General features: G+C 40.8%; 1 protein-coding gene across 7 annotated transcripts in view; it reads right to left on the bottom strand.

The window, feature by feature from the left end:
* Positions 1 to 227: 227 nt before the first annotated feature.
* DCLK1 (doublecortin like kinase 1) overlaps positions 228 to 12,960 on the bottom strand; it is a 337,117-nt gene continuing 324,384 nt past the window's right edge. For 4 of the 7 annotated variants that reach the window (XM_029936850.1, XM_029936851.1, XM_029936856.1 and 1 more), the window contains one exon: positions 228 to 5,922. In XM_029936850.1, coding sequence (XP_029792710.1) covers positions 5,758 to 5,922 — 165 coding nt within the window. In that variant the 3' untranslated portion in view covers positions 228 to 5,757. Of the gene's footprint in view, positions 5,934 to 12,960 lie in introns of all 7 variants that reach the window. The other 3 variants (XM_029936853.1, XM_029936858.1, XM_029936854.1) reach the window with 2 other exon arrangements.

The following is a 12,960-nucleotide window of genomic DNA, read 5'->3' as shown; positions in this document are numbered from 1 at the left end:
CCATGAAATATATACGCTGCTGTGGGGGACATGTGGGAAAGCTACACTCTGACCGCATGACTAATTTTTAAAGCCTTGCGTAGAGAGAATTCCCCCCAAGAACACAGCTGGGTTATTCCTTCGTGGACTGAATGTGTCAATTATGAATTGAGCTAAAATGAAATTTTACTCTGTTACGGCATTGGGAACCGAGGAGTGGACGCTGCAGCGAGGGCGTTCCATAGTAGTGCATACACCAAGTACTGTTATTTTATTAACTTTAAGAACATGTTTTACATAAAAACAGGCAACATCAAAAAAGCTCAGTTGATAAATAAACATAATATATCACAGATGATTTCATTCCACATTAACCTACATTTATTAGCTTAAACTGAGAGATTAGGGAAAAAATTGGATCTCATTCCAGCTTTAATCATGGATACAAATCATTGGAAAGTTATTTCATTAAGATTCTGAAAATCAAAGATTAACCTATGCCGTCTGATCCATGCAGCAATTGATAAATTCAGTATTTTCAAAGGAAACATTTAATTTTTTTCTTGCACCAAATTGAAACCTTTCAGAAACTTGTTTAAACACATCAAGTACCTAGCCCACTTTTTAGTATGCATGAGCAAAATACTATTTAATTTCACACTCAACTAATCCTTTAATAATTTTCTTTCAGCCAGAATGAAAAAGGCTATTATTAATTTCCTAATAAAATTAAAAAAATAGTTATCGAGGATATGACTCTAACCTTGGACCAGTTTCAATTTCTTTTTATTTTTTTCTGAGCATACATCAAAGATTAATGTCAATGGCAAGTGAGAAATTGTCCCTAGAGAACTATTCAAGGTCTTTTTCTTACCACATTCGATTGGACTGGAATGAATTGACATTATAGCATCTTTATCATCACTTTTAAAATCCTACTTTCTCTTAATACCGACAGTGAAGGCTTTTAGAACTATTATTTACTTTAAATTAATAAAGTATATCACAGACAAAAATATACAATTTTACATTAAAGCAACATTAAGGGTCTCAATTCAGTTGACCAGAAGACAATGTTGAGGGAATTTACAGGGATGGTTTAATTACAGAGGTTGCTCCTCCTTTACGGAAAAAGAAGGAAACTAGGCTTCTCACTTGTCTCCGAGGGCAAGATGTTGCAAACCTCATGATCAAAACACCTGCCAGTTAGAAGCTCAATCACTGAAAAATGATCACCGCAGCTCCAGTGTCGAAGCCTGTCAACAACAAAACCAAAGGGGGAGAAGCCCCCCACTCTAACGCGAGGTATTCTAAGCCTCTACACTGAATTTCCTGTTTCCCACCAGTTTACGACCCTTAATGTTACTGGATGGATGGTTGCATATTTGAGATGATTAAAAATAAAAGACTGGCGTAAAAGCACCTCCTCCTCAAGTATGTAATTACATACAAATTAAAGATTCCTCTGACAGTCCTAGGAACCCCGGTTGTTACTGTTCTATGTATAAGCACCATTGAGCCAATTTTAAAGCACATTTGCAGTAATCAAATGTTTAGTGTCTTCAAGTTTTGTTGATTTATTTGCCTTTAAACAACAAAAAAAGTATAAAGTGTGTTAATTTATGTTCTTACCATATCTGAACTGACAAAATGTTAATTTTGGAAGTGCTTTTAATCACTGTTGTCCCCAACAGACAAGAACGGCTTCGTGATGATTAAATAAGGAAATCCGTATCTCCAACAGAAGCATATATCTGACCCTCTATCACTCCATGCAAAGTAAGGGTCGGTCTGAGTATTTTCCCTAAACTCCTAATGGAAATGGCAGACCACACGCAGGAAAGGCTAACCTTTGAACTGACCAGCTTCAAGTTTTTTAGAGCTCTTTAGACCAAAAAAAAAAAAAAAATCATGTAGCAGTTTAAAAAATTAACGATTTACAAATTATAGAAAAGATACATCATCTACAGTATATGCCAGGTGACTCATTAATTATTTTTAAACCCACATCCAAATGAGTCGTTACATTAAAACTGCCATCTTGGATCTTGGTGCTTTCATAAATTCTGAAATTACAGTGAAGAAGGGGACACAACCCAATTTCTTGTTGTTGTTGTTGTTGTTGTTGCCCTTTTCTAAGGAGAATTATGCAGAAAAGAGAAGGAAGTGAAACCTTCACTCTTTGGTGCAGGCCCTATATAGCAAACCTTAGCCTGGGGCCCCTTTTTATGGTCAAATTAAAAACCTTTGAAAACAGAAGTTTATCATGGAAATGCTGACAGATCCTTACCCTGAGAAGGGCTAGCAGCAACACAGTAATATTAGGAAAGCTGTCCCTCAAGGACCATGGCACTTCAGCACGGGGTACAGAGTTGCCTAATGGGCACCATTGGTCAGCAAACGACTGTGATTTAATGTGCATTGGGGTAGCTCCGTGACCCTCTACGCTAAACCAATTTTTCTTCTCTTCTGTTTTTTTCCAACTGAAATATGCCTCAAAGGGTAAAGGATTGCAATTTTAGACTTCATTCGTGGATATATTGCTTTCTTTCAACAATATCTGATGGGCCTGTTAACCACCACCCATGGGGGAGCTGGGCATTGCAAGAAGGTCTCACTGAATACAAAACACCAAGTGTTTTCAGCAGTTTATTTGTTTTTTTTTTCTCTGCTATTTGAATATGCACCACGTGTAAGTTAGATGAGGACTACGGTAAAAACATTTTCAATGTTTTCCTGCTAATGATGTGGAGCAAATCACACATTCATTGATTATGACAAAGAAAATGACTTCTGCTACAATGTCGAGAAAAAAATGTGTTCATCAATAGGAACAGTTCTCGTCTACAGAGATGATTTACACGATGCAAGTCATGAAGGAGTTCTTCTTTAATTAGTCTACTACCAAACTGAAAAGATGAATCTAAAAATTCCCTTGAAGATACCATATGGTTGGTCATGTATCAATAAAGGAAAGACAGTCCCCATCACCAGGCCACCACCATAAGAGCTATATTAAATATTTAGGAAAAAAATATGGAAACACTGTGGTAATGATTAAGTTGATAATTACAGAGATACAGAGATTACTGCCATAATGGTACATATTTATTCTATGATAAAGTAAAATAAAAAATAAGACCAATTTGGTTATAGAAATTCCTTAAAGAACACCACCACTTAATTATTTCAAACTTGAACTATCCCAAGAATGTTGTGAAAAAAATTAGAAAGCACTGGTTAAAAGCAAAGCAGTCTGGATACACCAACGTAATCAGCCTTGTGCTTCTCTGTTAGCCGTCTGAGTACATCTCTGACATTCAGAATCTCAATAGCTTAGTGCTGAAGATTGCATTCCATCTGATTACTCAATATTTCTACTTGACAGGTCACATTCCACTGTTTATTCAGCATAAATCACTCAAATTCTACAGCGATGCACTGGGATCCCCACGTTAAATGGGCCCTGCATTCCTCCAAGCAGCCCGGCTGCAGTTTGCTGGGAAGCACTGCACAGCTTTGCAGGGGCCACAGTCCCCCTAGACTTGGATGGAAAAAGGCCTGAGCCTTGCACTGTATGCTCTGTACATAGTTGCTGTAGCAAAATACATAGCGCCCATGGGAAGAACAGTAATTCGGAGAAAAACGAAAGTGACAGTCTATTGCAGGTAGGTCTTTGCCCGTATGATTCTTCATATTCACACATTTAAAGCTGAGGCCAACCTCTATAGCTAATCATTAGTCTCAGACTAGTGCTTTGCTTTACAGGTCTAGAGAAAGCAGTAATTTCTGACCGGTTCAAGGTATTTTACTAATATGGAGTCTATCTATACAACAACACCCTTCCTGGCATTCGGTCCTCCCCTCCCCCATCCCAAACCCAACGATTTGTTCTACTTTGTGATATGTACACTATCATTCCAGAGCTGTCTAAATGGGGGGGTGGGGATTCTCAATAAATAATCTACTGTTTACATGTCAGGACAAAGCAGACCAAAGAGATAAACCAAAATATGGAAGAACAAAATATTGGGGACACTCTGTTGCAAAAGCTATGACGTTGTGATTTTAAAATATATATCAATACAAACCATCCCTTATGAGTCGAAGAGTGAAAAGCAGCAATTGAAGACCAATGTATATTTGAAAATAAAGAACTGACTATATAAATTTCAAGACTTTCAGATACTGAAGTATATTCAAGACAGAGACAACAAGTGCTGTTCAGCCCTCTGGTTGCAAATTTCATGAGACATCACTCACTGGTTGTCTTCTGGATCACGCTGCTGAGCAAACCTTAGCAGGACATTTGAGTTGGACTCCTGCCTCCAAGACACCATGGCTAGCCTCTTCTCTAAGCTTTGCAGTGACACGCTGGAAGTCGCAGGCCCATTCTGAAATGGGGCACATTCCAGAAGAAACTCATGGGGAATACAGGACTGGGTTGTGAGAAAGGTTTGGTAACAGGAGTGAAAACACAGGTCTCAGACAGGACTTGGCTAAAGGGAGAAAAACAACGTGTCTCTCTGGACAGCTACAGACAGTGGTATTAAAACATCACCTTGGGGAACAGCAGTTTTATTCTTAGGGGTATCTTCTAGATCTTCCATCCTGTTCTTCCTGGGAGACTATATATAGGTAACCTAAAGGTGCACATGGAATTCTCTTACCAACAGTTTGTTTTCTTAAAGCCAATTTTTAGAACATTCTGGATTGTGTCTTCCCTTGTGCTTTCTCCTTGGCCACCTTGCAAAGCACTTGCCTCTCGTCCCCTGGGCCCCTGGACTCCTGTGTGTGGATTTCATACTCTATGTGGATTTCACACTGAAGACTGCAGTGCATGAAAAGCAGGTGAGAAAAAGAACAAGATCTTGTTTCCTCTTTCTGGTTGAAATCCCAGCCCTATAGAGCACCTGGCAATTTATTGCTCTTTCCCACCAGTTGTTTTTATTCCTATAGATGTCTCATCCTGAGCAGGCAGACCCTCATTCACCAAGCACAAGACAAGATGTGGTGACTTCCGAGGGTCTGCGCTGGCATGGGCAGCAGCTGATGCGGAAGCGGCATTTCTGGGACATCACCAGCCCGTCTTGGAGAGAACGTGGGGGAAGGGGCTATCCATTTCCTGGGTCAGGCTATTTTGCCTCAGACCCAACTGCCTCCACTTGGGATGCAGGGCTCACGGCAGCTGATGGTCCTACCTCAAATGAAAAAAGTCCGTTTCATAATGGGATTGTGAAAGAGAGGTCTTCTGTCTAAGTTATAAGCCTGCTACATTCTAAACCCACAAAAAATATGACAAGCAAGATATCGTTCTAGATGTCCTTCTCGTCTGGACATCTCAGCATCTAATAATATCCTTTGATCTGCAGCAAAATCAAGAAACATGTGTGTACACATCCAGAGGCCTGAAAAATTCCCTGGGGGTTCTCCATAAAATCCTATGCACTCAGAGGGTTAACATGTGCTATATTACATACTGCAGATCCTAGTTTGACTGATGAACACATTCATTGCTTCTATGTTTAAAAAAGTTGCAAATTAGCCTTAACCCTTTGAGAACCCTGTTAGCAGCAAGTTGCCATCTTCACAAACAACATATGGTCATCTCATTCAGCAAAGAGAAATCGCTACAAAGATACCAGAAAACACACTTTCTGCTCTGCCATTCAAGCATTGAGTGCTAGATAGATCAGATGAAACCGTTTTACATAAATTTGGGAAAAAAGTCTCAGAGTCTCAAAGGGTTAAGCTAGGACTTCGAGTAAAAGGGTCTTATTAAAAGGGCGAGTTTGGGGAGCGAACAGTCTCAGATGAGCTTGGGGAGTAGTCTTCCGATTCCGAGTTGAGTTCCGGTGGAGCTGGCTGGGCCTTGTACCGGCTCCTCACATCCTGGTTGCGTCTTCGTCGGAAAACCTGCCCCTCCTTATCAAGAGCGGTGGTCTAGCAGGGGCATAAAATGAGAAAGAGGACAATTAGGCTGAAGGAAGTGGTGACAGAAACACTTTCTGGAACTTTCTGAGGTCAGAAAAATATGCTGGCCAACTTAACTGTCCATTGTGGCTCAGTTTGGTTGACAACGGCCACCACAGTCGGGGGGACTCTCTGCTCCCCCTCTAATGCAGCTCCTTAGAGCACCTGGTCATGACAGCAGAAGGCACAGGCAGGATGGATGATGTCGTGGGTTCAACCTCGTCCCAGCCCTACCCAGCCTTCCCCTAGCTCCACATCTATTCCCCTTGGTGGCTCCCAAGCAGGCTAGCGAGCCCCGAGTAAACGGGAGCCCCCAGGCCCGGGCGTCTGACAAGGGAGGGCGACAGGCGTGCCTCACTCATCAACATTCCGCTCAGGGCGGCTGTAGAATAAAGATGAAAGGTGATGAAGTTGTCAGACAGGGAAACAGAGCAACGAGCTCATCCTGTTATTTTAGCACCTCCTCATTCTAAATTATCTTATTATCTGTTGATGAGGGAGTGTGGCTGAATCTCTGGGAAGGACTGGTTTAATTTTAATGAAACCGATGCCTGAAATTGAAAACTGCTTTGAATGCAATTAAACCAAATGGAAACCCTCCCATGGATTTAACTTTACAAAGTTCATTTTCATCGTGGGCTGTGGTAATTTACGAGAGATTCAATTTTGTAGGTATTCCAACTCCAGGTCTCTAGCCTCATTTTCCTGATGAAACCTCAGATGATCTCCAGGATGCGCTACCCAGCCACAGCTCTGGACGTCATCATGACATCAGAGTTGGGGACGGCATGACTTCATTCCAGATTTAAAGGGTGTGTGGAGGAATGGGGTCATTACAGAGAAACCTTACCCACAGAGCCCAAGAGTAGGTACAAAGCCTGAAGAAAAATCTAGACGACATATAAAAGTTGAAGGCGTCCTGGTTTGAAAGTCTCTCTTTAAAAGGATGTAGCCTGGAGGTTACTCTGCTTTTAAGAGATTACTTCTCCTCTGTAGGAATATATACCGCCATATTTTCCTCTTGAAAATTTACTGTTTGCTTCTTCAAAGAACACAGATAAATTTATAGCCAGTCTGGTTCTGAGAACAAAGTGAAAACTAAGCCCCTCATACAACTGCAGTACAGCATTAGAGCAATCTTAGATCTAAAATAGGGCAATCAACGTTCCAAGATGAAGTAATAAAGAGCAAAAGAGCGCCAGTGTGTAGGAACCAGTACAGTAAATGGCTTTGTTAGGCTGAACCGCTCTGCTTTAAAAGCTATCCACATACTGAAGAGCAGTGTTACAAACCAACGAGGAAGATAAACCTAAGTCACTAATCCTTTCACCAGATTGTTAACACAATGACTCAATAACTGGTTTGTTGAAACGTCTACCTTTGATTCCTCCACTTGTGGAGTTTTTAAGGACACGTATATTATATATATAGTTATATAGTTCTTGGTCTTCTACCCACTGATTTTATGATATTCTCAGCATCATAAACCCAAATACCTAACTTTATTTAAAACATGGTAAAGTTATGACACATGGTATTTTGCTTTCAAAGCAAACTAAAAATGTTCTGTTTGTGTAGAGTTGAATGTTTGTAAAAAAAATAGACGTCTATTTAGTCTGACTTACATAAAAACCATTCTGTAGTTAATCCAAGAGTAATATAAACTCTCCTCTTGTGTGTTCACTTCAGCAGCACATATACTAAACTCTCCTCTTGCTCATAAAAATATTTCTATTTCTATTTCTACCTTTGTGAGAAAGAAAAAGTCATTGGCATTAGACTACAGACTGACTGGTGGACTGAGACCTTCTGGTGTGAGGATGAAAAGCACATTGCGATTGTAGTCCTGAATTTTGAGTCCTGCTCTGTCCATCACTGGCCGTGTGAACTATTTACTCAGTTCTCAGTTAAGTAAGGAACAGGAATAATCCCTTCCTGCTTGCCCAGAATTGCTCTAGGTAAGATGTGCAAATGCTCTTTAATTGGCTGAGATGCTCTAAAACGAAGGGTTCCCCCCCTGCCCTTTACAATTTTAAAATCAAGTAACTGCAGGTCAGAGGAAAACATTCAAATCCAAGCTCCCATCAGAACTTTTCTCAGGGCGCTCTCCCTTCCTTCTTCCTTTCACTGGCACCTCCTCCATATTCCCTTTCCCCATCATCTACTCAATTACTCCAAGTCACGCTGTCAGCTGCAGTCACTGAAATGGGCCATTTCTCCATAAATCCTGCAAGTCAGTTTATGCAGAGGCTGGTGGCACTCAACGTTGGCCCATGCTTGGATGATCCCATTCCCTTATTTTCACTTGCGTTTCTCCAGATTTTTATAAGGGCAACCATATTCTCTTCCTTATGCGTCCTTCTGCCTGGAGAACCCTTGCCTTGGCCCCTTTAAAGCCAGTCAGTTCTTGCCACTCCTGCCACTTTCTCTAGTGAGCAGCCTTCTAGATGTTCACCCCAGTAGATGAACTCTGGTGCTCAAATGCTCCCATGCTTTTAGATGTGCCACGAACCAGGAAGTTCAGAGCAGTTCTCTCAGGAAATCTATCATATCATGATCCTATGTCATGGGATAAGGGTGTGATGGTTGTTTCTGTTGGAGTCATAGCCTCTTAGAATTGAAAGAGAATTTATACAGCAGTCTTTGCCCATGGCTATGCCTTTATAAGCAGGGAAACTGAAGCCCAGGCATGTGGAGGGACTTGCCTGAGTCGCATTACTAACTAGGAACAGAACTCAGCTCTCCTCTTGCAGAATGCCCAAGAAATCTCTTCCCATCTGTTGAAATGGAATAAAATGGAGCTACCACATGCCAGTAGCTCACTCTTTGTTTCCAACCAGAGTGAGCTGGGAGAAGACAGTGACCACAGGCAGCATCAAAGGGCTAAAAACCAGGCCTTTCCCATGCTGATTCCTGAGAAGCCCTCTCTTTCAGGGACAAGCCAGTGTCCACTATGTATACAATTTCATTCTGGGCCTTTAAACCCATAGGGAGGCTTATATCTGATGACAGAAAGGCATTTTCCTACCCACCCATGTCCTTGTAATAGTCTCAAAGTCTACACAACTGATGATCGAGGTTCCCAAACAACTTGCTTTCAAAGATGTTCTGGAGGGGGTCACTGTCTATAGGCCTCTCTTCCCTGGGTTCCTGCTCACTCTGCTTTCAGCTCCATGATTGTGGTTCATTTTATGAACATCCTCCTTCTCTGTGTTCCACGAAGCCTAGGATTGCTGTCCCGGTACACCCTGCCTACATCACAATTGCCTCTAATTCACTGTCTTCCCTGCCACGCTGTAAACTCTTTGGAGGGCTACATCAAGTCTTGGGCATCCTCTCTTGTGTTCTCCACAGTTCATAGCACATAACAGATACTCTGCAAACATTGCAGCTTTTGAAATATGGGAAAGTACAACTGAGGTCACATTATTTCCCTCTTAAGCACCCAGCTTCTAGTCCATCCTCCACATAGCTGACAGGTCAATTATCCCCAGGTCCGATTTATTTGTAATTCCTCATAAAGCCCAAACCCTTGTCCTAACATTCACAACATGTTTACAGGAAAAACTTCCAGTGTCTCGTTCTTGTAATTACTCAAAATGATCTGCAGACTTACTGTTCTCCATTAGTGGACACTTAATTTCCTTGCACAGCTTCCATTTACTCTATTTACAGTTAATCATACCTCAGTTTCCCTTTTGACATGCCCTGTCCTTGTACTTTGTGGTTCCAGTTAAGATGACCATAGTCCCACCTTCGAGAGTGGGGCCAGGATGGGCTTGTGACTCAGGAGCAAGCATGAGCATACTGCATTGCCCAATATCCACACTTGGTTCAGCCTGGGCACCCAGTCCAGGTAACAGGACACAAGGAGATGTTCACTGGAATTTCACATTTATAATGAACCATAATTGTGGACCAATGGTGGGCTTGGAGGTGCTTCCCACCCTCTAGTACCATGTGAAGCTCCAGTCTAAAGGCAACACAGGGAGGCAGAGTGAGGGGATGAAAAAAAACCAAGCCATGACTGAGTGCTGAATCCATCCATCACTGAAGCCAGACCCAACCTTGGAACCTTTCAGATTAGATTAAATAATAAATTTCATTTTTGCTTAATCCAGTTTGGTTTGGGTGTTAGTCACCTGAAATCAAAGAAGTCCCAACTGATGTGTCTCTGTGTATGCTTCAATCATTCTCACCCCACATCTTGGCTCAAGGTGCTTACCTATCTGAAATTACTTCTCCTCCTTCCTGTCCACTCAAATTTATCTATGTTCCGAGATTTGATCAAACTCAAATCTCGATAATAGAATCTGAAATTTCTTTGCATTTTCCAGAATACCTGGCAGACTGTGGCACACGTAATAGAGACATATTAAATATTTCTCAATTAATATGCGATTAAACTATTTTAGATGATTCCGTTATTTCTGAAGAACAAAAAATGGAATCCAAAGCAATTCTATAATACAAAAGAGTAAGAACTGAAAAGTATAACAAATTAATATTTAAGGATATGATGTATGTGATCAAATGGTTATGTCACATAAAGCTAATATTCTCTTATACTCCTATAATTTCTACTCAACAACCATATATTGTAAAATTCTCATTATGGTAAGCACTGTCATCTATCATAGCTTTAGCTTTTAATTGTGGCTATAAAATGAAGTTGCCTCTAAAGTATATCCAGGCTGGGGTGCCTCGGCGGCTCATTCAGCTACATGTCCGACTCTTGATTTCAACTCAGGTCGTGATCTCATGGTTCGTGAGAAGGGTTCATGAGATTGAGCCCAGCATCAGGCTCAGCGAAGAGCCTGCTTGGGGAACTCCCTCTCCCCCTCTCTCTGGCCCTCCCCTGATCACTCTCTCTCGTTCAAAATAAATAAATAAACTTAAAAATATAGCATATGTACAGTTCAAATTTTACATTTGAATTCTGTAACTTCCATTTGTAGTTCAAAACAAATGGATTCAGCAAGATAACAGAACAATGTGCTATTCCATAATTTTAAAAAGATATTGCTACAAAATATATATACAGTCCAACTTATAGTTTATTTCTCCCCCAAAAAGCACTCAAAATATCATTTTTTCCTCTTAAGTGTTGCATCAAAAATTTAAATTCTGGGCCCTTTCAACCATTTCTGAAAGGCTGCTTTCGTCTTTATCAAGTATGAAAATTCCCAGGATCAAATAGGGTCTCTCCTCTCTGCCTATCTTTATAAGGGAAGTTTTCCTCAGGTATAGCCTTGACATTGCATTAAAACTGAAGACTTCCTAACAGATTTATTATTCTATTAATTATTTTGCTCACAGTTTGTAGGTTTGTTAGAAGGACACGAACGGGCTTGCAGTAGAATTCCCAAGTGTCTCCTCAGCACGTTATCACTTCGTTAAGAACTCCTCAGAGAATCTGAAGCTTACATTATCACATTTTGGTGGTAATTACCACAGGTTGGAGGTGAGCAAGAAATCTCTTGAGATTCTGGAGTTGACTGGTAGTAACCGAATATGAAGCTCTAATCTAGTTACTTAAAATGCATACCAAATAACAACTGCTATTCCATGTACTGGGTTGCAGTTAAGTAATAGCACATTGAGGGATCCTGGTAAAGAGTACAAACAGATGACCAAGTAAAATGATAAGGAGAAACTAATATAAACCTGTCCTACACAGAAGAAACACTACCTCAGTCTCTAAGTCCTTGGATATCACACTGTCCTTAGGAGCTGCTGGATCAAGTGCGAAAACTGAGGAATAGTAAAATTATGCCAGCTACCCTAGAAATTCAGGTGGCTACACACACAGTAGTTGGCTATCTTAGAGAAATTAACATCCATCAGATTTTGGTGCCTGGTGTAAGACCAGGGGTGCATGAAAAAAAGACAGCGCTCACCTGATACTGAGGAAATATATTCCAACAATAGATCTAATGAATTTGGTCATGGGCCTCTTCTGTTACAATGGAATGATACTGTCCCCCTCATAGCACTCGGATATTATAAATCTTTATTTTTGACGTTACGTTTGGAAATCAGCATAAATATATAGGACATATCCATCTAGCAGGTCTATGCAACGTTAAAGGGAAAATACAGCATGGAGGAAGAAAGTCAGCAATGAACCATGAATATGAACCAGAATATGAGCTTTGCTTTTGCCAGTCTGTGTCACCCGCATCTCTGTAATGTTTGTCTTGTCTGGTGGCTTTGGCCTAATCCCCTTGGAAGCGGCAATTGGGTAAGTCAGGAGGGCTAGCTATTTGTCCTAGCTCAGCTAATTATGTGTCCTTGGACGTGTTTCTTAACCACACTGAGGCCTGGTTTCTCAGTCCATAGATGGAAGGGGAGGTACAGTGCATGATCCCTAGGGAAACTTTCACCTATGAAATACTATGAATATGCTTAATATCACCATCAATCTACTCTAATGGATTATGTTTTTTTTCCCTTAGCAAACAATAGGCTTTGCAGACTACGGATCAAAGACAATTCTGTTCTGCATTATGGGCAGGACTCGCAAGAGATGCACCTCATTTAAGTTGTGAGGCAATGTTTTGTGTCATGCCAGTAATTATTGTATTTAAGTAACTGCATTTTTCAGAGGCGAATGTTGACTGCTTTTCCGTTTTTGCTTTTCTTAATTTATTGCTAGCCATCACAAGGAGTCTTCATTTCATTAATAAAAGAACATTATTGTGCATTTTGCCTTTTAGCCCATCCATTATTCATACCACCAAGGAGACTAAACTGAGGATGCAGCTGCTGGGGCATTAATCTCAGGAACCTTTTCCCTGCTCGCCCTCACTCTGCAGTGACTGAGTTACGATTTGCTTGCCACTTTGGAAATGTTTGGCTTGCTAGCAAAATTAAACTGGCAAACCAACTGAGATACTCCCCTTCCTCCTCTCATTTACTGTCATGCTTATTACGATTTTGTTTTCTTTCGTTTTAATATCTGTGTGGGGTCTCACCAGACACTGCCAGTATCTGGACATATGACAT

This window comes from Suricata suricatta, chromosome 4 (genome assembly GCF_006229205.1).
Source record: "Suricata suricatta isolate VVHF042 chromosome 4, meerkat_22Aug2017_6uvM2_HiC, whole genome shotgun sequence".
NCBI lineage: Eukaryota > Metazoa > Chordata > Mammalia > Carnivora > Herpestidae > Suricata > Suricata suricatta.
This window is presented reverse-complemented; position numbering and strand designations above follow the sequence as displayed.